Below are 26927 nucleotides of genomic sequence, written 5' to 3' on the forward strand. Positions count from 1 at the left end.
TGCCAATAGAAATGGTGCCCCTGTCCATGGGGGATGTGGTGTAGAGCAGAGGAATGAGGTCGCAAAGAGCTGCTTGAAATACTCCTATGTTTCTGCAGCTCCAGACTAGTCCTTACAGAGTGCATACAGCAAGACAATAGATCTAGAAGGATAAGTGGAGAATAGGATTAATTTTACTCCGAGGTGTGGGAGTAAATTGTTCCGCTCCAAACACCAAAGCAGTTCTCTTCTGCTGCATTGTCCTTTTCCCTTTCAGTAGCCCTGTTTGACACTGGATTTCTGATCTCTGCACCCAAATGGCAGAGCTCTCATAGAAAGTATGTCCCTCACCATCCAGCTCCAGTTTTTTCTGGGACCCTATTTCAAGTAAACAGCACATGTTATCTTGACATAAATAATACTGAAAGGGGCTAAACAGGGCAGACTTGATTCTAATCTGTCCTACAAATATTTGAGCTTTTGACATATTTTACTAACAAAATAAATCAGTAAAGGAATTTCACATGGGATCTTGGTTTCTGACAGCATTGTTCAGACATCTTTAATGATAATAGAGATTTTAAGCAAAAAAGGGTGTGAGCATGGTGATGCTCATCTGCACAGAGTCTTGGTGAAGTTGATTTTCACACAGGGCTTTTTGTGCTACGAGAGACAAGGGAGAGGAGGGAATGATGGTTCTACTGGTGAGCACTGGCCACTGTGCCTTTCTGCTGTCCCACACACCTGGGCTCTTCCTAGCATGTTGGTGAATAAGTTTCTCTGCATATGACAGCACTGCTGAGTCAGGAGGGCAGTTCACTCATGCACACAACTCAGATGACTGCATCATCTGTCTTTCCAGACCAGGGCAGAAGCTGCTATGCATCAGCCTACAACATACAAACAACAGTGCACATTTGTCAGCATCTCACACACCAGGCAAACCAGTTCAGGCGTTTGCAGATAGACGAACATGTCAATTAATAACATTATCTTAATATTTCCACTTGCTATTACAAAATGTCAACTGGTATTACTAAATGGTTTTTTCTTTATTTACCTCTCTCTATTCCCTACTCCTCTCCAACCTCAGAAAATTTCAGCAAAAATTGTTCATAGGAGAATACTGGCATGCAGGATAACCTTCCTTACCCACTGTTCCAAATATGCTCAATGCATTTGGCATAAAGTCGTTCTAACAGTAAGTGACCTCAGCCTCTTACTGAGAGGATGGTATGGTCTTAGCAGGTGGGGAATGGCACAAGGATTTCAAAGGCCTGAGCGAGAGGTGACATGGTGTATGTTAGTATTTTGGGGCCATTTCTGGAATCCATTAGCCTGTCAGCTCAGTACTGCTGAGGCTAAGTGTTGGTGCACCGTGGGTGTATGAGGGTGATTACATCTCAGAGTTGACATAAAGTCGCTGTGGCACTACCAGTGTTCATCTGATCTGGTCACAGGTCTTGTTTGAAACCAGTGGAGACTTTTCTTTTGCATTCCTTTGCATTTTTTTCTCTTGGTGAGTTTTTGGGTAGGAGATAACATCTAGTAGAGTGTCTCTACATCGGGGAAAGACAGCAGCAAAACCAGTCATAAAAATCCATAACCAAACTATATATACTGCGGCTGATAGACCCCAGCAGGTCTTACTTCTCCCCTTACTCTCCTCTAGTCCTTTTTCTACTCCAGTAAGCGATCACCCCTCGGACAGGGCTGCTCCCGCAAGGCTTCTCCCGGCTCATGACACCACCAGCACCCCCAGTGCGGCAGATGCCGCTCGGGTGCTGCCCGAGGCGACAGCTAACGGGGACTCCCACGGGAACGCGGAGCCGTCAGCGGGCATTAGTGATGGAGGCGACGCTGATGTTTTTTTGGCGACACACGAGCGGGAGAGGTGTCTCCTCAGCAGGGCAGCCCCCTTCCGCGCACATCAGCAGCCCCGATGCGGGGTGCCCGGCATTCCCCCGCCGAGGAAAGACCAGACGCGGCTCCGCGGGGAAGGGCTGGCGCCCGGCCCGGGGCGGCTCCGCAGCGAGGGCACGCCCGCAGCGCAGCCCAGCGCGCCGAGCCGGGCGGCGGCGCGGCCGGGGGCCGCCCCGGGGAGGCCGGGAAGGGCGGCGGGGCGGGGCCGGACGGGGCAGTGCCGAGCCGAGCTGAGCCGAGCGAAGCGCGCCTCACCGCGCCGAGCCGCGATGGAGGGCGCCGAGACGGCCAGCCTGGTGGGGGAGCGCAGCCTGGGGCCGCCGGCCCGCTTCAGGACGTACCGGCGGCGGTGGTTCCTGCTGGCCGTCGTGTGCCTGCTGAACTGCTCCAACGCCATGGTGAGTGCGGCCGCCTCTCCCGGCGCGGGCAGCCGCTCCCCGCAGCCGGCCTGGGCTGGGACGCTCCTCCGGGGTGGTGGGGAAGGGGGCGGCCGCCGGCAGCCCCGGGTGCCCGAGCAGCAGGCGGGGGCGCGGAGCAGGCAGGGCACACAGCCCTTCCCTGCCGCCTCGCTGTGCAGCAGATCTGGAGAGAAGGTCTGGCCGCTGCTGCTGCTGCGGCTGCTGCTGGTGGTGGGGAGGGAAGACGGGTTGACATGGCTCGCCAGAGCCAAAAGCACCTCCTGTTTCTTCCTAGAAGCAGCCAGGCAATCCTCAGGGCTCTGCCCCAGTGCCCTGTCTCAGATCCACCCCCTCATCCTTGGAGCACCGGAATCGGTTGTACGCGCACAGTTCGGAGAAGCGTCAGCCTGGCCGTGCCTTATGGACGGAATAACCGGGTTTTGCTTTTGAACTTTGTCGTTCTGGTTATGACTTAGGCCTTCACGCTTTCCTTTCTGACCGGTGGGATCCGGGACACCGAGGGGTGTGACGGGGGAAGGGCAGGATGGGGCGGGAGGGTGTGTGGGATCTCCAAGCGCACAGCAGGAAGTACCGCAGCGTCAAGTCAGCCTGGGATGAAGCAAAATGTGTCCTGGAGCACAGCAAAAGTTGCTGCCAAGTACACTTTGTATGCCATGGGGAGACAGAGAAAGTATTCATCGTCTCTGAGTGTCACATGTTTCTAGCCTAAGAATAGCAGAGCAGTGTTGAAACGCCGTGAGAGAGGAGCAGGAGTTAACTCTGCCGCATTGCCTGTGACAGCAGATTTATCTGGTCAGGAAAAGAAGCAAACTTTTCAGGGTCTTTGCGTATACAGAACACTATAGCAGTGATTATGCACTAAACGGATGGTTGTATGAACTTCTTTTTGCCTACTCTGCCTTGTTCTGAGAGACTTGAAAAAATTGGATGCCAGATCATACCCCACCTGCTGAACAGATTCAAATTCAGTAGTTATAGAGATAAACCCATAAAGTTTCCTCTTATCAAGGTTTAGTATATGAAAAAGAAGCCCAGATATTTGCTTATCAAGTCATTGAGGACATTGTTGATAATTATCAGACTGATGTAGAATCATTCATGTTCTTGAGGATTACCATGCTGTGAATGCGGGCTGTCTGGCGGACAAGATCAAGCGCTGCAACCTGCAAACATTTAAATGCTTTGAAGGAAGATTAGGTATTCCATGATGCAAGAGTGCTGTAGTAGAGAAATGGAAAAAACATAGTGAGAATTTGGCTGTATATGGGGAAAAAAAAATAATGCACCTTCTCAATGGAAAATCAGTATATCCTTTAAGAGTGTCAAAAGTGTACTGTAGAAAAGCCCCACTGCTTGCTTGCAGTTAAATTGGCACAGCAGAAGAACATTATGTGACAAGAAATAAACCTAGAAGTGGACAGTGACAGCATGCAGCATGGGTGAAGGAAACTGTACCAAGCCTTTTTCAGGATGTCTTGTCAGAGTTTGACTTTGCTGAAATCTTAAAGGTGAAACTTAAAGAAACAGATCTTTTCAGTATATCTGCAAGTATTACTGTGTCCTCAGTACGTTGCTGAAAACTTTGTAGCCCTAGAAGAGTGACCAGTTCTGTCTCCTTTGTATCTTGACAACTTCCTGACTGCCAATAATATTATTTTTCCATGGTATGAAATTAGGCTAGAACTTTACAACTTCAAAACTGGGTGCCTAATAAGTATCCTAGAGTGGAATTACTGTTTCTAAGCCATTGCAAGGATCTGGAACGGCAACTGTGCTAACATATAAAGTTGTAAGCAAACATTTCCTGATGCTAAAGTTTCTTCTAAATGTTCCTGATAAAAATCACATTAAAATGGATGTAGTAGTTGAAAGTCCATGAAATCAAAGTGGTTGATTGCTATGTAAAAGTTACAGATGAAAAGATTAATTAACCAGTTCTGTGATGTGAAAAATTGCCCTGCAAGTTCTGTCATCAATTCCTGTGCAGATGTTGCATGCAGCACTTTGTTCTATGTACATCTGTGTCAGGCTATCTGCAAATACATGTAGTGAGGACACAGGACTTTTGAATTGTCTGGCTTGGACCACATTTGCTGGATCAAGCTTCCAGAATGATGCCTTGTATTCCTCATTCTTGTCCACAGACATGCAGTTTTCTATTAGTGGCCTTTGGTGCCACTAGCAGTGGCAATCAGGAGACAGTACTGAGTGGGGGAGACTTTCAGTGTCAAGGAGACAAGGTAGAAGCAACTTAACTGCAGGATGGCACATTTGGTCATGCAGCAAGCACAGGCTGAGAAAGGAGTATTTCTTAGTCTGGTTTAGAGTGTGATTGAGCAAAGCCAGAGCAGACCATGTGGTGATGAAAGAGGCACTCTTCCCCATATCTTCCTGCTCTGTTTCATCATGTGAAATCCTTGCATTAACTGGAGCAGAGTGGAGTTAATATGATATAGAGGCTTTTACACCAACGATAAATATAGCCCCTTACTTGTGCTTCTATTACTGACCTGAGTTTAAAAGCCTCTGTCTCTCCCTGCTGTACAAAGTGGGTACTACCTTAGCAGGAATTTGTTGTAATTTCCTAAGTAGGGCTATTCTGGGAATTCCTAGCTGACAATAGTGTAAAAAACTGCTGCCATATCTTAGGAAGGCTGTAAGCAGACATCAGCATAATATACTTGCTGCCTGAAGTCCTGTGCAGAGAGGATGTTGTGACTACAGCTAAACTTAGATGATTTATCTCCAGCTGTCTCTTGCATCACTGCTGATGGGGAGTTGACATAACTCTGCCTGTGGTTTCTCCCCAGATTTGTTTTGCCAAACTTACACTGTGGTTTTGAGTATGACTTTTTTCATCTGAAGGCTTAATGTTTAAGAGTATTCATGCTGTGCTTGCAGTTGCTGTAGCACATAGCTCCTCCCTTTTTTCCTCCTTCCTGTGAAGCTGAACAGGTGGGAACTTTGTGTTTCACAGGAGGAACTTTCTCTTGCTTTAGCACTGGAGACACAGAAAAAGACTGAAGAATGAAACAAGGGTGTTTACTGCCCAGTTCTGTGCTCACCAGCATGAGCAAGCTGGGAAGGAGCAGGGGAGCAGAGGGTTGGCGCTAGCTCACACTTGGCCAAGTGGCTCCTGACTCACTAAGTGGAGGACTTACACTACCACTCAGTGTACTTGGGAGAGGAAGGAGAGCTGCACAAGTGGAGCCTGGCATGCTCCAGGGTAGGGTGCACGCGCTTCTCACCCGCACCTGTCTGCTCCAGCCGTGCCCCTGTAGATACGCGTGCGCACACAGCTGCTGCTCTTTTTTCCTGCTACTTCTCTTGAGAGCTGTAGAGATTAAAACAGACATCTTGGCAAGGATGTGGCCTTTTCTGAAGATCATGCCTCTGTCCTAATGTCCTAAGCTCCTGTGTCAGCATGGGTGCTTTCAGCTGAGCACAGAGGCTGTTTGCTTCCAAGCTGGGTGTCCCTTTTAACATTGAAGATGAGGACTCTGCTGTAAGGGCTTCATCATCCCTTTTCAGGGGAGAAGGAGGCAGCATCCATGTCACAGAAAGACCTCTTACATCACCTTGTAAGCTATCTTCAGGCACATGAAAGAAAGCATGCTGGAGTTGGCAGAATTGCTGTAGGCGAAGCCTATGTGGGGACTGGCGAGCTGTGCTGGTGCCTGTTACGAAGCAGAAATTCCCATTTCATGCAAGACAACCCCCTTGGCTCCTCCTTTTAAAACTGTACATAAAAGGTACTGCAGGGGCATTTCTACAGTCTCATTCTATTGTCAGCTATACAGTATGCTAGACAATGAAAAGTACTCCATATAGCAACCTTTGCTAGCTGATACCACCACTGACATGGCAAAGTGGCCTGATTCCCATCCTGCCTGATTGCCTATGCTTGCCTTTCTGCAAATACTTTCCACTTTTAGAATGTTGATTTGTTCATGAGGAAAGTAGGCATTGATTACCAGCTTGCCTTTTGTGAAGAACGTGTCTGGTACTGCTTTTGTCAGGGTTGTACCTGGTTATATGTGTGGTGCATTGATATATCATTGCTGCACTTTGAGATCCAAAAATCTTGCATCTGTCACGCATGCTGTTTTCAGCATATGTGACAGCTCACAGCTGTAGCTTACCAAAGTGTAGAGCCTGTATGGAGTCCTGCCTTCAGGCACCACCTTGCTACCATTGCAGAGAGAGAGCTGGTGTCTCACAACCTACCTCCTGCAGAAATGGGAGGAAGGACAAACACTGGGCTCCCTTCAAATGGGTGGAGGGAAACCAGATCCTGCAGGTGAAATTGGTCCTGGAGAGTCTGTGTGGGAGTGGGAACAGTGAAGGCAGTAGGGTGGATAAACTGAACCAAGAAAAGATGGAGTTGTAAGGGGAATGAGCACAGGAGAAAAACAAAATAACTTGGTCTGATTCGGGGAGGAAGAGAGTGGGACACCTGTAAACCCTTACCTGTCAGCTAAGGGTCTACAAGGATATCAGAAAGGACAACATAAAATCTTTAAAATGGAATCAGGATGAGAACAGCTATAACCTGTTTTGATTACAGGAATGCCCATGCAGGCCTGCAGTTGTCGTAAGATCACGATCATAGAATCATAGAATGGTGTAAGTTAGAAGGGACATTAAAGATTACCTACTTCCATCTCTCTGCCATGAACAGAGACACCTTCCATTAGCCCAAGTTGTTCATCCAGCCTGACCTTGGACACCTGCAGACGTGGAGAGTCCATAACTTCTCTGTGCAACCTGTTTCCTGTGCCTCACCAACCTTAAAGTAAACTTCCTAATATCTAATCTAAATCTACCCTCCCTTAATTTAAGGCATTCCCTGTGGTTCTACCACTATATGCCTTGTGAAAAGTCCCTCTCCATCCTTCCTTTCAGCCACCTTTAATGAAGATTAAATCTCAGTTAATGGAAAAGGGACCAAGCAGTCTCTGGCTGGTGCAGGAGAATTAAAATATCAGCTAGAAGAAGATTAAAGGAGAGGGCAGGAGAGCTGAAAGAGGACCCAGAGCCATTCCCAACATCTGCACTAGTCAAATAGTTTGAGTGTCAGTGCCCTGGCCCTGGTGCAAGCCTCATTGTGAAAGATGATGTGGAAGGGCCCTCCTGTAGCTGAGGGTATGAGTCGACTGTGGGTAGAAAATATTTCTGTCCTTTTCTTCAAGTGTTGGGACGTGGCTCCCCAGTCAGGCAGCTGTGTGCAGTGGGAGTTATAGCTGTACTCCAGTGTTAGCTGGAACAGGCTCATGGATCATCAGGGGCCCTTCTGTCCTCTTCCTCAGCTGCTGAGACAAGTTTTTATAGTGAAGAGTGTATGCTGAGGTATGTCTTCCAGACCAGACTAGCATGCGCTAGAGCTTTTGCTATCTTTAAACCTAGAAACCACAGTGAGATGAAGGTGTTTCTAAGGCTTGAGCTCAGAAGAGGAGTATAGGAGTATATAGTATAGTTTCTTCTCCTGCCTTTGGAGAAGAAACAGTGTCTATTATTACACTGGCTGTTCCAACGTCCCACTAGATGCATATGTGAAAGGAGAGAAAAGTCCATACCAAATGCTGAAGGAGCAAATACCATGACCTAAAACATCAGTGAAATAATGATTGATATTGGATTATACTACAGGAGGAGCTGCAGTTTGAAAAAAACCAATGCAAAATCTATGACAGATTGCTGGGGAAGTGAGTTTTGACAAGTGTCAGGGGATTGAGCTCACAAACTCATTGTGACTTTTTGGCTTGCAAAGGTAAGAGTCCCTGTGATTTAGTGGCTCTGCATGGGCTTCCATGTAAATCTTTTGATTAACTTGCAGTGGTCCAGAAAGTGAACTGCTGCTGACTTTCATCATCATCTACTCTAACTTGCGCCAAATTGAGAATTTTGTCAAAGTTTGCCAAAAGGTTTTCATTAATTGTAGCACTGGCAGGGCTTTGAAGGGATATAAGTTATAGTACGTAAGTGAAAATTGCTTCCATTGCAGTCAGGAATTGACCTTGTGGCATCTATTGAGCTGCATTTGGAGAAGCACATGTGAGCACAGATGAAGCAGTGCAGTGCATAGCAAGGACTCATCTTAATACCTTCTGCAATTCACACTGAGGCTCTGGTTTGTGTGGCCTCACAGGCAATGGAGCTGCATGCCGCTTGACCAGACCACACAGGTGTATTTCCACAAAGTGAAGCTTGTGCAGGGACTGAAAATTGCAATGACTGAACAACCCTGCAAGAGGTATCTCTCTGTTTCTACTTTCTTTATCTGTTCCAGAGGCAACAAGCTCCTGGGGTCTGACATCCTATAACCCCACACATTGTCTGTCCCCTTGTATCTGTCACTGTAATCTACAGTGGTAAGCTTTGATACAGACCATTCAATTAAGACTTGGACTTGATGGTCCTTGTGCCACCCTTCCAACTCAGAATATTCTGTCATTCTGTGATTCTGTGTTTTTGGTGTGCCAAAGATGAGTGAAGAAAATGGCTTTTGAGGAGTGGCAGAGGCCAGAATCTCTCATTGTCTCTGTTCTGCATCCTTGGAGCTTACAGGACTTTGATCTCACCAAGAGAGAGCTGCATCTTCTTTACCTGTTCTTTACCTGAGGGGGCTTACCTCAGGGCAGCCCCTGTGTAGGTGCCAGCCTTGGCAATGCAAAGTTTCAGAAAAGCATGTTGGATAAGGGCTCTAGCTTCCAGCAGAAGAGTTTTTTAACTGCTGTGGGTGAAGTTACCGTAACTGGGAAAACCAAAAGCAGAAGGTGGCATACTGATTGTGTATTTCCCTGTGTAGGCAAAACCCCACAATGCCACCTCTTTGTTGTAGGGGCATTTGGTGGCCTCTTTGACTGCACTTACATCTTGAGCTCCATTGCCCAGTTCTGAACTTCTGTGTTAGAGCAACACATGGTAAACAATGAAACATACTTTTTCTCTCCAGACCCATAAATAGACCCACTTCCTATTTTGAGGGACAAGCTGCAACTTTCCACCCTCCATGCTCTCACATGGATATGCTAGGACTGGAGCTCTTGCCCAGGATAGGAATTTGGGGCAGTCCCTATGCTTGGTTTTCTGCATGAAATGGTTTTACTAGATCTAATGGACTTGTGCCAGTGCTTGTTCCCAGATCACCTAGATGTATACAGTCACTGAACAGAAAATACTGTGCTTTGGCTTGTGGCATCACTTTCCCAATGATGTAATGCATGGTTGATCATGTTGCGTAGAGGAGCAAGGGGGGTGAAAATGTACCTGAAGCTGGCTTGCAAAATGTATCATCTCTGTAATTGTTTCCTGGTAGAGTGTTTCATCACCACCACCCCTGCGTAGAAGGCGTTGAGGAACGCAGAACTGCTGTTGTTGGAAATACACAGCTGGGATTTGTTTAGCAGCAGTTTAGCATCCCATAAGCAAACGAATGCTCATATCTTAGTCATGCTTGTAACATCTAAACAGTTACATTAGCATTAAACAGTTAAACTCCCATCCCTGTCTGATGGAAGTCTGGAAAGTGACCTGGATTAATCTCCTTGTTGTCTAAGAGTACAGTTTGCTTCAGCACCTAGCATCTTCCTTCACCAGGCTGTAGAAGCTGAGTAAACACCAAATCCATTTCCTACCAGACCTTTAAATGATATCACATAGGTGTGTCTGAGCCCAGCATGCTGATAGGAGCTTTGAATTGAATACAGGAGGTGCAGCATGGCAGCTCCTTTCAGAAAAGAAGAAAGGGCTGATGCTAGGAGTCCTTGCAAGGCTGCTGAGAACGGATTCAAAACTTCTCTGTTACTACCATTTACTCATTGCCTCCCTGCTAGGTGAAAAGCCTAGCTAAAGAATCATTTGCATGTGGCTATTGTCGCACAGTGACTCTAGGGAGAAGAAAAGCCCATCTCTCCTCTGCTCCTGTATAATGTGACAGTTTTTATGGTCCCTATCATGTAAGAAAATAAACCCAGGAACCCTGGAAATAACAAGAAACAGTTTGTAGGAGCACACCTTCCTCTGAGATTATCCAAGCCTTTTTCAGTTAAACATAAACACCACATCTGATGCTGGGTGCTGGATGCAGGCTGTGAAGAGGAAGCTTGTGATGACAAAAGGGAGTACCTGGAAAGTGACTGTGAGTGTAGTTCTTTTGTAGAAAGCTATAACTGAAGTTTTTGCTCACATTTCTGCAAACTTTATAATCTTGAGTATTCAGCAGCAGCAAGATCATCTTCTAACAGTGAGGCAGCCTGTAATCGACATCATTGAATGGTTAGGCCATTTGACAAGGTTAGACCAGTCTTTTTGAAAAGCACTAGGATGCATCTTGGCAAAGAATCTACAGAAACATCCTCAACTTGCAGCACCTCATTTTCTTTCTCATGGATGTGATCTCAGAACCTGATTTTAGGATCAAGCAGTTCTTGTCATTCTCATAAGAAACCAGAAGCAGACAGGAACAATTAAATCAGTGTCTACAACAAAGTTTAGGGAGCTGTGTTCAGATATGGCGCTGGAAGAAAAATGTGGATCGTTGTTGAAGTACCTCTTTTGTGTGTACCTCCCTGTTATGTGTTCTATTACATTAAATAATGCAATCTCTAGGTAATTTTATATCTGTTGAGTGTGTCTAGGAAGGGAGGGAATAATGCATCTTTTGGCTGACACATAGTAAAGTTGTTCTTAAAAGGCCACATCCAGGTGTTAAAATGGAACTGAAAATACCAGTCCAAGTTTAAGGGACCTTAGCTGCAGAGAGGGGGTGGTAGATTCTATTTGTTTATGCTAACACAAAATGAGTCCATGTGCTTTCCATCAGGTAAGTAAGTGCGTCAGAGCCAACCTGTTCAACATGGGGACAGGAAGGTACTGACTTCTACTTTTGCCAGCCTCCAGCATTAGGACTAGGGGACTGGGGATGAAACAGTGAAATGTAAGGGGCGCTCTGGGTCAAGTAACTGCAGACACTGGAGGTTTGAAATTTTATTACCAGCCTTAACATCACAGTTTCAAGGAGAGACTGAGACAGCGAGCCTCCACACAACTCAGTTTGAGGGAATGCTGAATTACTGTTCTGTTGGGGATGTTCGTGCTTACTGATTTTTGCTCTTTGTTCGGCAGCTCTGGCTGACGTTTGCTCCTGTGGCCGATAAGACAGCTGCTTACTTCCACATTTCCCTGGAGACAGTCAACTGGCTCTCAGTGGTGTACCTCCTCGTCTCAATCCCTTTTGGTCTGGTGGCAACATGGGTCCTTGACAGCGTGGGGCTCCGCTGTGCTGTGAGTTGAAGTGTTCTGCTTCCCTGAGGAAGTTTCACCTAGAGGTAGCTGTAGAAGCAGAAATCAGTAATGTACATGCTTTGAATAGGAGTCTTCCCAAATGCTGCAGAGAATTAGCATGTTGAAAGCTCTATCCTAGTTCAGTAACATCACCTCTGTGGCAATGGTGGAGAGAGCAGTGGAAAAAGTCAGAATAAAGTGGCATGCTTGCCTTTTCCATCTTTAGCTTTCATTGTCTTAGCCAACTGACAGGGACAGATACTGTGAGCTGACTCTGTGAAGAGCTTTCTGTAATTGGGTCAGATTTGCTATGGAAAAGTCTTAGCACCACAATTTTGTTGTCTGGGCCAGTTTAAGGAATAGCAGGACAGAGTGCAAGCAAGAGACCCCTGTCAGATTAGAGCTTGGCCTCTGCTAAACCAGCTTGTGATCTGTACACAATCCCAGAATTGTGTTGTGGAATGCAGCAGTGGAATACTAGCATGCTAATAGAATAGAAGAACATTTGCAGGATCCATAAGCTGGATGATTCATTGCCATTATATTTGGATTGTCACAGCAAAATACAGGTGATGGCGCAAACTTGGTAGCAAGGTGTAATTAGTGAACTTCAGATTTCTCATCAATGTGGTTCTTATATGGGGCTGAGACAGCCACCTTGCTCCCTGTCACCCCAAGACACTCCCTAAGGAGGCGGGTAGGATCAGGAGCATCTTGCAGTGGCCCAGAGGGGTGGGGATGGTCTGCAAGCAGTGATTACTAACACCCAGTGTCTCCCGTAGTGTGCTTGAGACCTTGCTCATGCTAATCCATTGTATTAAGTTCTGCCCTTCAGGCTTCAGCACGCAAACGCTGTTTGTTTCTGCTCACTGCAGGTGGTCCTGAGTGCATGGCTGAACATGGTTGGTAGCATCACCCGGATGTTCAGCGTTCTGAAGTTCCTGAGCTTGGGTTCCCAGAGTTATTGGTACCTGTTTGTTGGACAGTGCTTCTCTGCATTAGCACAGCCTCTTATCATCTTTTCACCAACAAAGCTGGCAGCACTATGGTTCCCAGACCACCAGAGAGCAACAGCAAATATGATTGCATCAATGTGTAAGTGATAGCTGCAAAGTAACATTGCTGCCTCACAGAACTTGCTAGCAATTTGTTTGCCTTTCAGAGGCAGCAGGCAGAGGAAGTCCTTTGTACTTCAGCCATTTGCCCTTGCAGATACAGCTTCACCCAAAAGTCTTCTAGTCATGTGCAACAACACAGACAAACAAGAAGTGGATATAAGCCACATCCAGGTGCAGTGCTCACCACCCAGACTCCTAACCTTCTTCCTCTCCTCCAGGACCAGGTTGTCATCTATGCCTAAATGTCACATAGGGTGATGACAGCCCTTAATGTTACTAAGTCTTTAGTGGCCTTAATTTTGCAGTTTCTTAGGAAGGTGTCTTAAATTGCATTGTAGTGCCAGTGATCACAGTTGCCAAGTTCTGTAACTGGATAGAGGGGAGGTGAGGCTGCTGTGGCAATTTTGCCCACCAGTTCATCCAGTAGGAAGGCTGAGCATGTATTCCTAATTGGTATGTATGCACACACAAACAAAATATACTTGTCTGTCTACACAAACATGTTGGGGATGCTAAATGCCCCCAATGGGCAGGACTATCCATGCAGAAAGCACAGTTGCTTTGCTAAGTGCCAGGAATCTGGGAAACTGGATAAGCATATAAGCTTGCTCTAATCACATTCCTCTCTTGGCTCCTTTGGTCACAGATAGAGACAGGATACTGCACTTGATAGACCTGTTTCCTCTCTTCATGTGACACTTTATCCAGCAGCCAAAGAAATCTCTTCCTCTTTTCTCCAAGGACTTGAGAGGTGCTCCAGAAACTGGGCTGGTTCGCTGGCTCCAGCTGTGAAGTCTCATAGTACCTCTATGTGTGTGGCAGCCCCATCTGTCCTTCCCTCAAAACAGCCAGCAGCTGCCTTCCCTCCCCATTGCCTTGAAGCTGTAAGGAAGGGTTAGGCATGGGGAATGAAGAGCACCCCTATGCAGCTTTTCTAATGCTGCTACTGGACTAGAGCATGAGCACTGTTGTTTAGCAGGAATGGATTTATGGTTTTGCACTGTTTTTCCTAGAATAGGGTGGATATGATGACTCACCTGGTTTTCCAGTGCTGAGACAGACCTTCACCTTTGCTGCTGGAGAAGGAGCTCTGTTGTTAGTGTGGCATTACCAAGGACCACTGGGCACTCAATGCTTCACTGCCCTGCAGGACTGCAGCCCGCAAACAAAGGGCTCTTTTAAATGAGAGAGTAGCCAGAGAACCTAAAGAGCATTTTATTCACACAGCATCCTCAGTCCAAATGAATCTAACTATGACAAAGAACAAACTTGAAGAGCAAGGAACAGTGGAATCCCAAGATCTGAAGCTGTTCAGTGTCTGGCATGTTGGGATTTCAGAGTGCAAGCTGGATGGTGATTGTTGTCTGCTGCAGCACCTGCATGTTGCTCTATGGAAGGCTTCCATTAATAATGCCAGGTTACATCCATAATGTCTGCTGTACAATATCAGGATTTAATTTCAAGAAAATTTAAATACTGTCTGGAAGGAGGATCTGCCGCAACCCCAGTCTTTTAACCAGTGCTTAATTAACTCATGGCAAATGTCATCATCTCAATGCTCTTTATGCCCTGTGTATTCAGTCTTGTTGCACTTGTCTGTCAGGTAGTTATCAGCTCTTCTCTACTTTGTCTTGAAAAACTTGAATGGCTTTTCTCTACTTTGACTTGAAGGATTGAATGGCTCCCACCCAGGCACTTTACAGCCAAATTTCCCTTTGCTTCTTCGCACTTGTCTCCATTCTTCCTGTTGCTGATGTGAGCTTTTTGTATCATCTTGCTCCAATTTATCAGTGCCCACTTCCCGTGTAATTAATGCTGAGCAGCACTCAGAATTCCAGTACTGTCAGTATCAGTGCTGCATACAAAAACTGGCTCTACAACCTCCTGCTGTTAATGCCTATGGATAGACTTCTGTGGGCTTTTGTGATGAATATGAACCTTGCACCCAGGATCCTGCTGAGCAGCTGAAATTACTATGACTCAGCTGTCATAGTGATTAATGACTCAGCTCAAGTGTTTGTTTTGCCCATCACTTGTAGAGACTCACTCAGAGAGGAGCAGTGCAGGGCCAAGAACTCATCCCCTGTGAAGATCACAAGAAATTCTCCTGTGTCAGAAGGAGAGAGAGTTGTCTGAGTGCACTGAAGTGACCTCTCCTTCATTCATAGGAGTCTTCATTTACTGAAGTCTGTTGGTATATCACTTTCTTTACCCTGAAGAGTTCCAGTGCATCAGGATCACTGACCACAAAACACACAGCCCCACTGCAGGGTACTGCAAGCTAGTCCACCAGGACCCCTTGATCATAATGTGTAGTTGATTAACTCAGTGGCCTCCTTTCCATTCATAATCTAGGCCATGCAATAGCTCTTCCCACGAAAAGAAGGCAACTGAAACCATGTAATTACTCAAGTGGTCTCAGTCCTTTCAAATTTAGCCCAATGCTCACCTATACCTTTCCAACCCTCATCTACACTTTCTGGAGCTGCTTCAGCGTGTTGATAGCTCATGGAAACAGCTGACTAGTTTACAGACAGTCCCCTACAATGCCCTGTTGCATTTTACCCCAACAGAGAAGATGTAATCCATCTCCTTAAACTCTGTTTAATTGTTTCCATGTACTTAGAAGCAGGTAATATTTCACCAGCATCATAAGCTAGTACTTTCCCAAGCACAGAGTAGAAATGCTACAGTTGTGTGCTATAGGATTATTTGTGATGCCTCAGCATCATTATAGAACAGACAGGGGTGGAAGTCACCTCTTGGGATCATCTTGTCCACCCCCCTGCTCAACTACTGTTGTCAAGACCAGGTTGCCCAGGTTTATGTTGAGTCAAGTTTTGATTATCTCCATGGATGGAGGCATAGGAGCTTATCTGAGCATCTTGTTTCAGTGCTGAACAGCTATCACAGTAAAGTTTATATTCAGGTAGAGCTTCCTGTGTTACGCTTTGTACGCCACTGAGAAAAGTCTGGTTCCATCTTTATAATTGCTGATCAATGTTCTTTTCTCTGGCTATCGCAGCTTCCTTAGGTATGAGAGATGTTCCAGACCTTTAATCATGTCTTTGGCCCTTGACTGGACTTGCTCCACTAACTTAGTACCTTGTATCAAGGAACCCAGCATTGGACTTGGCACTTTGTATGCTTCTCACCTGGGCTTAGCAGAGGAGGAGGATCATGATCTTCCACCTGCTCTTCCTGATGCAGCCCAGCATGCTGTTGGACACCTTTCTGCAAGGATTCATTGCTAGCTTATAGTCAACTTGCAATCCACCAGGACTCCATGTCCGTCTCTGCAAAACTGCTTTCCAGCAGCTTCTCCAGGCTGATTGGCCCCACCTCTTTTAGTGGCTCCTCACATGACAGAAGCTGCAGTCCTCTAATCATCTTTTCTCTTTTCTGGACCAGTAAATTCATATCTCTCTCACACTGGGAACCTGAGAACTGCTCACAGTTCTCCAGATGTGGATTTGCTAGTGCTGAGTAGAGGGTAAAGACCAGCTCCCACTGACAACACTGCCTAATGCTGAGCCCAGGATTGTGGTGGCTTTCTTTATCAGAAGGCTGTGTTGCTGGCTTATGGTCAGTTGGTGTGTACCAGGACTCCCTGCCCACTCCTCCTCTGGTCCTTCTTTGCAGAGTTGCTTTCCAGTTGGTGAGTCTGAAGGGGTACTGGTGAATGAGTTATTATTCTCCCTGAGGTGCAGCATATTGTATTTCCTTTAGTCAAACTTCACAGGGTTCCCTTCTGCCTATTTCCCCAGTCTATTGCAGTGCCTCTGAGTGGTAGTACAGCCATCTCTTCTGCAAGTCACTCCTCCCATTGTCACATCATCTGCAAACTAGCTGTGGGTGCACTCTGTCCTATCATCCAGGTAAACTGTATGGCCCCAGTATCAACCCCTGTGGTGCATCACTGATGACAGGCCTCCAGCTGGTCTTGGTGTCAATGATGACAGTCCTCTGGGCCCAGCCATTCGGCTGGATTTCAGTTCCTCTCACTGCTCCCTTGTCTAGGCAGTACTTCCTCAGCTTGTCTGCAAGGTTGTTATGGAGACAGTGTCAATTGCTCTTTCCTCATCTATCCAGCAGTCATTTCACTGTATTAAAGCTACCAGGTTAGTTAAGCATTTTTCCTTTTCACCTTTTCATCCCTCATGTGCCTGGAAATGGTGGCAAGGATTGATTATTCCATGACCTTCCCAGGGAACAAAGTAAAACTGAAAAGCCTGAAGTTCCCTGGATTCTTTTCCTTGTTCTTCTTGAAGATGGGAGTGACATTTGCCCTCTTCCAGTCCTCAGGAGCCTCTTGGAATTGCTTTTAAAGGTAATAAAAAATGGCCTTGCAATGGAAACAATCTGTTACTTCAGCACTGATGTGTCTTGTCAGTCCCATGGATTTGTGTGTCTGGCTTACTTAATGTTCTCCAACCTACTGTTTCTCCATTGAGTGTAAATCTTTATTGCTTCAGACTTTACCTCTGATCCCAGGCCTGAAGGTCAGTCTTACCAATCACAGAAGAGGTGAAGAAGGCATTGAATACATTTATGTTTTCTGTGTCCTTTATCACTGAGTCGCCTGCCTCATCCAGCAACAGGCCTGCATTTCTCTTTCCTTTTGCTGCAAAAGTGCTTAAGGGTACCTTTCTCATTGCCCTTCACCAGGCTGGCTTTGGCTTTCTTAACCCCATCCCTGCACGCTCATAGAAAAGCAGCTTTACTTGTTTGACTATTTGCAGAATGTTGCCTTAACACTGAAAAATTGTTGCCTACAATTTTGGATGTTCCAACCTGAGTCCCAGGAGTGCTGCTTCACACAATGCTCAGCTCCAGCCCCATAATAATGCAACTGCCTCCTTCTGTACAAAATCTGCAAGATTCTCTGCTGCCATGTAATTTTTGTACTAGATAAGTAGCAGAGATCATGTTTTATACCTGCCTGACCTTTGCAAAGGAAATCTAAAGGCTTGAAAGGTCTCAGGAATGAACCTAGTGTGACTTTTTTGTTCATGGCCTTTTGACAAAGAAAAGTAACAGCATCCTGGTGACCCTCCTAAAGAGCATTGCCAGCAGCTTGAGGGAGGTTGCCTGTCCACGTCTGAAGAACTGTGTCTGGTTGTAGATTCCTATATATAAGAAGAATATGGACGTATTAGTGTAAGTACAGTTAAGAAGCCACTAAGACAATTAAGGGAAAGGAGCATCTGTCATGGCAGCAGAGGCTAAGAGAGCTGTGGCTGTTCACCCTTGAGCAGAGGAATCCTCTGCACAATGTATACATGCCTAATGGTATAGGGGAATACAGAAAGAAACACCTCTGTAACTTGTGCTATGTGACACCAGGACAGATGACGTGGATTCGCCTATTTTAATTTTGTCCTTTCAACTTGACATTTACTGAGGCAGCCTTGTGAGAGTGAGGACATCATAGTCCGTAGCTGAAAAACAGTTTACAGGAGTTAGGAGTTGAAGGGAGATGGTTTTATAGAGTGGATTTCATGGGAGTGAGACAACAGATGTGGCAAGAGTAAGACCACACAGTCAGCTTCTCCAAATGTTCCCCTCCTGGTTCTCCCTATATATGCCTTGTTTTGTCCTTGTTCATTCCAGTGCTGCACACTGCAGCTGTGATGCTGGCAGGCACTAGGGGTGCATACATGATTCTGACTGCTTGCATGAAAAAAATGTTTCTCTTCTATTTCCTTCCAGCCAATCCCTTGGGCATTCTTATAGCAAACTTGTTGTCCCCTGCACTAGTTCCTGAAGGAAAGCACATTCCATTGATGGTAAATGAGAACTGCTTTAATCAGTCAGCTGGGCTGATTTGGGTCCAGCTGATTTATTTGTTTGGAGGTGGTGGAGCTGGAAAGACTAGTAATTTGTCTTGTCCTTCTGTTGCATAGCTGGGTATTTATGCTGTCCCAGCAGTAACAGCCTGTGCTCTAGCAACTCTGGGGATTCACGAGAAGGTCCCGCCAACGCCTCCATCAGCCAGTGCCACCAACTCCAACTCACAGCCATTCTTCACAGGGCTCAAAATGGTAAGTGTTGCAGCCTAGGGACTGCCATGCTGGAGTGAGGGATTCAGCCCTGCAAGGCAGGGATATGCTGAACAATCTGCCTACAAAACAGACTCTGCCACTCCTCCAAACCTGCCATGGAAGCCTCTTGAAGGAGATCAGTATTCCTTCCTTCCTCAGGGAGTGGAAGCTGCTCACAGCAAAGCTGCAAGAGACGCTGTCTGATCATTCAGCTGTGGGCTGGCAGCCATTCAGATAGCTCGAACAGGCAGACTTGGGCTTATCCAAGAGGAGCATACAACCTGAATCTTCTGAACAGTTGTGGTAACAGTTAGGATAGCACATGGCAAAGCAGAAGAAGAATTTGAGTACTGAAGAGTTCCTTCCTCCCTAACATGGCTCGCATTGTAACTTGTCCTCTGGCTGAATTGCCAGGACAAAGCCACACCTTTGTCAATGATCATGGGGTTACCTTGTCAGCAATTTCAACTGAGGAGTCAGAGCCACTGACCCTCAAGTCTGCTGTCACAGACAGGCCTTTTTCCTCCTCCACTTATTTACATTAATTTCTTTTTTTTAGCTCCTGAGAAACAAGCCATACATCATCCTGGCAGTGTGTTTTGGAGGAGGAATTGGGATGTTCACCTGCTTTTCAGCTCTGCTGGAACAGATCCTTTGTGAGAAGGGATATTCAAATGTGAGTCTTCTTTCTTTTCTCCCCACTGTCCATATTGTCTATGATACAATCAGAATGATATTCCCTCATAAAGGACTCAGAGCAAAATGAAAACAATTGAATATGCTGCAGTCTCATTCTTATTTGCTCATGTTTTCTAATATAGATTAAGCAGCAGATTAATCCAGAACACAGTCAGACTCTTAGGATAATAGATGACCTGCATTTTCATTACTGCCCATGGCCAGGCTCCCATTTGCAAACAAAATTTTTTTCAGGAAAAAAGAATATTGTGATTTTTCTAAGCCACTCCAGAGCACTGCTTATGCAGCCTTCTGTCACCTACTCCAGAGTAGAATGGGGCTCAGGCAGGCCCTAGAGTGAAGCCGAAGACTAGCTGATGCAAGCACCTTTTCCTCTTTGGACAGATTTATATGAAGCCAGGGCAGTAGAGGAGGTCAGTGGTACTGTAACAGCTGTTTCTTCATCCTTCTCATGACATCAGCAGGTGCTGCTTTTACGGTTCAGCACAGTATGTGCACAGCTGGTTCCTGCTGCTCTCCCCCTCCTGCTTATTAGGAGGCCCCCCCATTTCAGGCGTTTCCTCTCAGCAGGCTGCCCTTCAGTCCTGGTATATGTATTGCCATGGGGGTCCTCTTAAAACACCTCTCCAGCTGTTACATATGCACATTAACATGTCTGGTTTCTGTCCACCCCTCTTCAGCTCCCAGATCTGATATCTGGCTCAGGGCTCTATAGCTAGGTCACATTTTGCACACTCCATTGGATTTTAACTGGAAACCTCTTAAACTTTGCAGCCTTGCTTTCTGTGCATCCTGAACTTGTCTCTGTGTGACTGGCTTGTCCTGGCCCTTTAGCCCAGAGAAGCTATTCCATATACCCTTTCCTTCCAGTGCCACTCAGGGTCCCAAAAATGTTTTTCCAAGTTTGTTAAAAGCTTCTCTGCTTTCAGGATTGCTGTCTGCGTTTGAGTTCTTATGGAGCTCAAGAAGTGCTACAAGCAAAGGGCAATCACTGGAGGCAACAGAGCATGTACCCTATCCTAGCTACTGCTCACTGCCTCTCTAGTTAGACTTTGACTCAGCTAGTGTCTCCTGTAACACGCTTTGGGTGTGCCAGTGCAGGTCCCTGGTTAGAAAAGGGCCAGGAGGGTAATTATAGACATCAGCAGGTACCAAGGCAGTTGGGCCTGTTGTCACCAGTATGGACAAAGCACCTGACTGCCCCTGGAAGAGCCCAGTGGCTCCAGGCTGGAATATTTAATGCCAGGGACCTGCTATGGCTCTACATCCAGCCCCTTGGCAGGTGTAGAGACTTGTCATCCTTTGGGAGTGCTGTCATCATGCTGCCCCTACACACTTGTAAAAGCACCTGGACTCTGTCATTTGCTACTCATAGCCCTCTGATGGCCGCAGCTACTGCAATGGGCAAGGAAGCTTTTCCTGCTTCAGTAAGTGAACCACTGGTAGCTGACAGATGGGTCAGTATCATTAAAATATCTTTCCTAACTGCTCTAGTTTCTCATTATTTGTTCTTCTGCCCTCCAGGATTTTGCTGGTCTGAATGGTGCACTGTTCACAGTCTGTGGTTTGTTGGGTGCTTTCCTGCTAGGCATGTATGTCGACCGGACAAGGAAGTTCATAGAGTCCACCAAGATCAGTTTCTGTCTGAGTGCACTTGCCAGCATCATGTTCACAGTGGTAAGTTCTCCCTTGCATTGTGCCATTCCCATGGGCTTATTTCTGTTGCTATCTGATTCATCATCAACTTAAATCAAGCTCATTTGATGTCATAATGTTTATTAAGCTCTGTGTTATGCTTTGGAATTATCTCTTTGGGCTAGGAATTTCTTGTTTTAAAGAAAAACTCTTTACTGAGGATTTGACAGTCACTGTGGACCCTGAGACAGACTGAATTGGGATAAAGATAAAAAGGCATAATTTTACGTCTCCATACTGGATCACCATGTTTGCTTACTGACTCCTGAGACCATTCTTTTAAACAAAAAAAGAAAGGGAATTGCTAAGTATTTATATCACAAAATTGAACATGAATGTCATGTTTTTCCAACTCCTGCCTTTAACAGTGCTGAGTGTTAGAGTTGTAACATTAGTGGGAAGGACCTAGTTATATTCTAGTTCTGAAGTAGTTCCTTGAGAGAGACAAGAGAGACTTAACCGGTTTAGCTGGGCCAGGTTTGCTGCCATCCCAGGACAGACACCTTGTGTTCCTCTGTGGGAATTTATTACATGGTGAAGGAAGGAGGTACCAGCAGCATGGCTGCAAAGTACGTTGTCTTTAGTAGCGTTGGCTGAACAAGGTCATGCTCTTCCCTCCAGAGTTAGGGACAGGCTGTTCTAGGCACTAAACTAATCTCCAGGTTTTATAAATATTTCAGGTGTTTTTTTTGTTTGCATTTTTGTTTGGGTCTTTTGATGTTAAAATCCTAGTGTTACAAATGTGTGTCTGACTGATTTTCCCTATCATTGAGCTGCAGCAACCCAGAATTCTCACAAGTAATCTGATGCAAACATAATTTCCAAAATGTTATGTTGCTTTGGGACAAAGGTGTGTGTTTCACTTGGCCCTAGAGAGTTGTTGAACATACTACTGGTAAGTTAGTGACCAGTGAAGTTACTGTAGTACAACCATACTGGTGCTTTTCAGATAATTCTGCTGATCATCTCCTTACTTCAGTTCAACAGACACCTCTCCCTTTTGTAGCCTTCTGTTGACTTTAGAGGGCTGAAAGTAAAAAATTGATTTCAGGAAAAGGTAAGGAATATACTGGAAAGTCCCCTGGGACTTTCTGCAGGTTAAAAGTTCAGAGACTTTCTGCACAACCGTGCTGACGTTGAGACTTTGGTATTGTTTTGTTTCGCCTGCAGACTTCTCGGTTCAGACATCAGGCCATCATGTTGGCCATCACCAGCTCACTCTTCGGTTTCTTTGGTTTTGCCATCTACCCCATTGCCATGGAGCTGGCTGTGGAGTGCTCCTACCCCGTAGGAGAGGGCACATCTACAGGCCTGATTTTTGTTGCAAGGTAAGCAGGCAGATTAAATCCAATTGAAACGTGAGCTTGGGTTCTGACACTCACACGCACACACACACAGGGGTGTGGGTGCAGATACACACATCAGTGCTTGCCGTCCTGCTGAATGTCTTTCTGGTGTCTGTGCCCATGCCCCTGGCAAGGAGAGCTGGCTGGCTGAGCCATGGAGTTGAAGAGCTAAATGTTTTAAAAAAGGGAGGACTCTGTGGAAGAGGTGCAAGAAAAGCAGTAGGGAAGATGAAGGTCTCCCTTGGTTGGCACAAAGTATGATTTAACCATGCCCAGCACCACCTGCCTCTGAAGTAGATGGGGGGCTGCATGGCTGATAGAGGCACCATTCCCACAACAGTACAGGGATGAGTCAGTTCCCAGTGCTCTGTTGAGGGACAGTGACTGTCCTTCCAGTTATCAATTGACCTGCCTAGGGCTGCCTCTGGATTTCAGCAGGAATGACTTGCTGGAGCTCTAAGCAGTGACACCAGTGATATGATGCCATGTGTTTGTGTCAGGAGGAGGTGCAGCAGCAAGAAATGTCAGTGAGGGGTGTCAGACGCTGCCTTTGAAGGCTGTTGTTTCTTATGGTTGTGGACTTAGTGACTGCTGCCAGCCAGCTGTGAATGAGGAGCAGGCTGAAGCCACAGCCTTTTTTATATCTTCAGTCCTGGAGTGAGAAGTGTTTCCAAGTCTCTGCCCAGTGAATATGCCTCAGGTTTTTGAGCAGGTGTAGTTCAACACCTGCTCATCTTCAGAGGGAGTATATAGTGATTCTGCCACCCTGGCCCTGTGTCTGAAGTTGACCTGGACACCCTGTGGGACAGAACCAGTTAACCAAATGCCTGGGTCAGAGGAATCCAGCAGTAGCTTTCTCTGCTAGAAGGACCATGATGCAGAAAGAGACATCATTCTCTTCCAGCTGGGGAAGGTGGCCCTGTCTGCAGCACTGGTACCTCAGGCAGGTAACATAACTGCATGTTGGCTTCTCCCCACAGCCAGATTGAGGGTGTGATTTTAATGATTCTTCTACAAGCTCTCACTGTCCGTGTTTCTGAGGATCCATTTTCCACCTGTGCCCTTGACCAGGATGGAGCCCTGGACTGGACAAGTAAGTATGTCCTTGGAAGTGATGCTGGACACTTGGTTGCATCCCATGAACTCCCCACTCTTCTCCAGGTCTCAGTGTGAGGAACCCTGCAAGTCTGATTCCTATTGTAGAATATCTTCTAACCCCCTTTCTGAATCTGATGGTGCACTCCTTGCTGCTCCTGCTAAACCAATCCTGCAAGATTGAAATAGAAAGAACTCTAAGGTGCCATGAATGCCACTGCTGGCTCTGGGTTAAAATTTCTCTTGCAGTCACCCTGCAGAGGCTTGAGTTTCATACAACTAGAAAGCAGCTGTTCTGAGGGGAAGACACTGTCCATGTAGCATAACCAGGGCTGGTTTTCATATCAGAGGCCAAGGTTACAAATGCTTTGACTGAAAGCTACATCTCTTTATTCTGCACACACAGCTGCCTGTATTTGAGCTTTGTTCTCACTTACTCCAGATTTCCCTTCCTTTCCTAGCTGGTCAGAAGAGACAGCAACTGAGATCAACAGGAGCACATAAGTGTTTTCAGTGCAGGCTAAACCCTAGTCTTGATCTCTCAGCTGGTTCATGCCACCCGGGGACACCATAGGCAAAGGCTGACCATCACCTACTAAATATATCCTGCTTGGCTGAGCAGAAACTCCCCAGAATAAGGTCTGCTAGCTGTAAGGGATCAAGGCTTCATAATAACTGTCCCCGAAAAGCAATTTGACTGCTTCACCTATGAAAGCCTGCAATTTGCCATTCAATCAGATCAGAGCTGGATCTTGGGATTAGGTACCCATTCATGTTCCTTTTGTGGTCTGATACATACAGGGAAAAAAACCTGTGGAGAAGGGGACAAAGATGTTCATTTGGGACGCTGGTGAAATTAGAACTACTTCCAGGCTTTGTTGCACAGTCTTTTAGATATACTTTTCCTTTCCCTTCAGAAAAGATTCTTTAAACACAAATTTGTCATTAATAAAAGTTCATGTTAAGTGTACTTTTCTACACGTTGCTCTCAGATGATATTACAAGAAGCACTATCTGTGAGGAGCTGTTTCTTTGTGGAGCTCAAGTGATTTGATTCAATCTTTTTTGTAATGTTTTTCACTAACCCCCAAGACACAAATGTGTACACTTACAGAGGGACACACACTCCTACAAGTACAGTGTGTGCTCTGATGTAAGACCTCCAACCTGGGGGGTCATGCAGGACAGCCTTCCACGTTTTAAGTAAATACTCTTTCTATGCCAGTGGTAGGTAAAGCAAGACTTGTCTGTTCCTAACTGGTAATGTCCCACTGTGGTCTGCACCCTGTCCTCAGGGGTATCTTTTGGCAAGAGGTCAGACAGAATGTGTCATTTTGGGCAGTTGGCCTGTTCATTTCTACACCCATGGGGAGTTTTGGATTCACTGCCTAAAGGTGTGTCTCTCTCACAGCTCCGGTACTGGTGCTGGCTGGCCTCTGCAGTGGTATGGCTTGTTTCTACGTCATCTTCTTCCACACTGACTACAAGCGGCTCCACGCTGAGACAATCAGTGCTGATTTGGTCAAGGCAGAAGATGCAGCAACAGCACGTGTTCCTGAATCCTAAACAGGCCAAAAGGGGATGCTAAGGACCAGGACTCAGACTAGTGTGCATGGACCAATCCTGAGCTGGTACACTGGGATATCTGTGTCATGTTGCACAATAAGCAAGGACTAGAGCAAATAGCACCTTTGCTGTGCATCTCTCAGTCTTGTGTTTATTTGGGGATCTGGGCTGTTAAGAAAGGCTGTCCTGCCAGAAAGGTCAAAGTGGCAATGGACAACTATGCTCGCAACTAAAATTTTTAGCTGACTTGATTCAACCTAAAGAAATGCCACAGTGGAGGGTAGCATTGTATTTCAGCCATTTTTAAATTTTCTTGTATGTGGACCAAGGGTGAAGGTTTCAGAAAGGTGGAAGCTGTGCCTACCACAAACCCAGTGGAAAACTTCTGTTTAAGGACTGTGGTACAGTGTAACAACTCTTCCACTCATGTTGGAACTAATTGTGCCTTTTAGCTAAAGGGCAGTAGAAGCTAGACCATCCTTCCATTCCAGCGGGGATATGTAAGTATGTGATCTGTAATGGAAGTCTGTTATAATAAGTCACTTTGTCTTCTACAGGAAAAGAAAAGCCTTGCCCGTAGTGCTGCCTATAAAAGAAAATATCAGGAAGCAGCAGAAGTTAAATACAGCAGCATTTCTCACCCCTCTGCTTCCCTGATAAATGCTGAGACATTCAGGATTAGCTTGTTTTACTTGGGATTCTCTTTCTTCACTTCTCTTGCAATTTCAGTGGTTTACGTTTTCCACAAGAAGATCAACTTGCTGGTTTAGTATTAGACTAATGTGATCCTCTCCTATAGAGCATCACTCCTTGGGGAATGACACTGTAGTGCCTGGCATGGTGGAAGCTGGCAGAAGAACTGGCAATGGTGACATTAGTGCAGGGACATGTCATAAGTTTCTGCAGGTGACAGGGGCTTTGGGGAGGAGACCACGTAAGAACCAACATCAAAAAACACCTGTTCTCTCTGCAACTGACATCTGTTCTTTAGTGTTAGATCAGATGGGAAGTGACACAAAAGATCCCATTTGGAGTTCAGTTACACTGACAATTACAATGGGTACAACTGGATTTTTCATTTTACAGTACTTCCACGGCAGTGTAATGTCCTGCTTTGGGTTCAGGTCTAGGTGTACTACCTGAGAAATTTTTACTTTATAACACTTACGTGGTAAAAAAAAAAAAAAAATAGTTGGGATTTTGTGATGCTTCATGCTCAGATTCAAGGGAATCTGAGTACTTGCTGATTAAAGGACCTTGATGCAAATTGAACCTGTGACTAAGTTCATCCAGTCCAGCTAGAAGACAATCCCAATGCCAAGAACACACTGTGCCTGAGGAACACTGTACGAAGGAGCTCTATCAGCGCCTGAATTCTCTTCCCCATTAGCAACTGGAAGGCTCTCCCTTTGTAAAACACATGTTTGCATCCTTCTAAGGAGCCTGCTTGTTCCTACAGCTCCAGCTATGCTCTCAATAGTAAGCACTGATGTTTGTCAAAAGGAGGAGGAAAGAAGTCTGAAACCAAAGTGAAACAAGATTGTTTAAACTGGTCAGAGGAATGAGATAGCTGTCTTTTGCAAAACTACTGGTCAGTTCTGCCGCCCTGTGACTAACACACCAAACAGATTAATGCCAAATTTACCTGCCACTTCTGAATTCCACTGTACTGGGAAGCAAGAAGCACTTGATACTTTATAATTTTATATATTTACAAATGTTTATGGTTTTTTTAATAAAGGGTGGTTTAAGAAAGGA

At 45.9% G+C, this 26927-nt stretch overlaps 1 protein-coding gene across 2 annotated transcripts; it reads left to right on the forward strand.

Annotated features, from left to right (window-relative positions):
• Nucleotides 1-2103: 2103 nt before the first annotated feature.
• On the forward strand, nt 2104-26927 carry SLC49A3 (solute carrier family 49 member 3). Of its 2 annotated transcripts, XM_030968598.1 has the most exons (10): nt 2104-2300; nt 11448-11606; nt 12482-12701; nt 18437-18513; nt 18631-18768; nt 19328-19444; nt 20992-21144; nt 22333-22490; nt 23489-23601; nt 25015-26927. In XM_030968598.1, the coding sequence occupies exons 1-10, from the start codon at nt 2172-2174 to the stop codon at nt 25167-25169; spliced, it is 1419 nt and encodes a 472-aa protein (XP_030824458.1). In that variant the 5' UTR covers nt 2104-2171; the 3' UTR covers nt 25170-26927. The 2 variants fall into 2 exon arrangements, with proteins under 2 accessions (XP_030824458.1, XP_030824459.1); XM_030968599.1 differs by lacking the exon at nt 18437-18513 and having other exon boundaries at nt 18653-18768.

This window comes from Camarhynchus parvulus, chromosome Z (assembly GCF_901933205.1).
Source record: "Camarhynchus parvulus chromosome Z, STF_HiC, whole genome shotgun sequence".
In the NCBI taxonomy this organism is placed as follows: domain Eukaryota; kingdom Metazoa; phylum Chordata; class Aves; order Passeriformes; family Thraupidae; genus Camarhynchus; species Camarhynchus parvulus.

Bases quoted from the DNA above. Each gene is read 5' to 3' on its own strand.
- SLC49A3 (XM_030968598.1), top strand. From the start codon at position 2,172: ATGGAGGGCGCCGAGACGGCCAGCCTGGTGGGGGAGCGCAGCCTGGGG. The intron at 2,301-11,447 runs GTGAGTGCGGCC...TTTGTTCGGCAG, and splicing joins TGAACTGCTCCAACGCCATG to CTCTGGCTGACGTTTGCTCC. The intron at 18,769-19,327 runs GTAAGTGTTGCA...TCTTTTTTTTAG, and splicing joins TCTTCACAGGGCTCAAAATG to CTCCTGAGAAACAAGCCATA.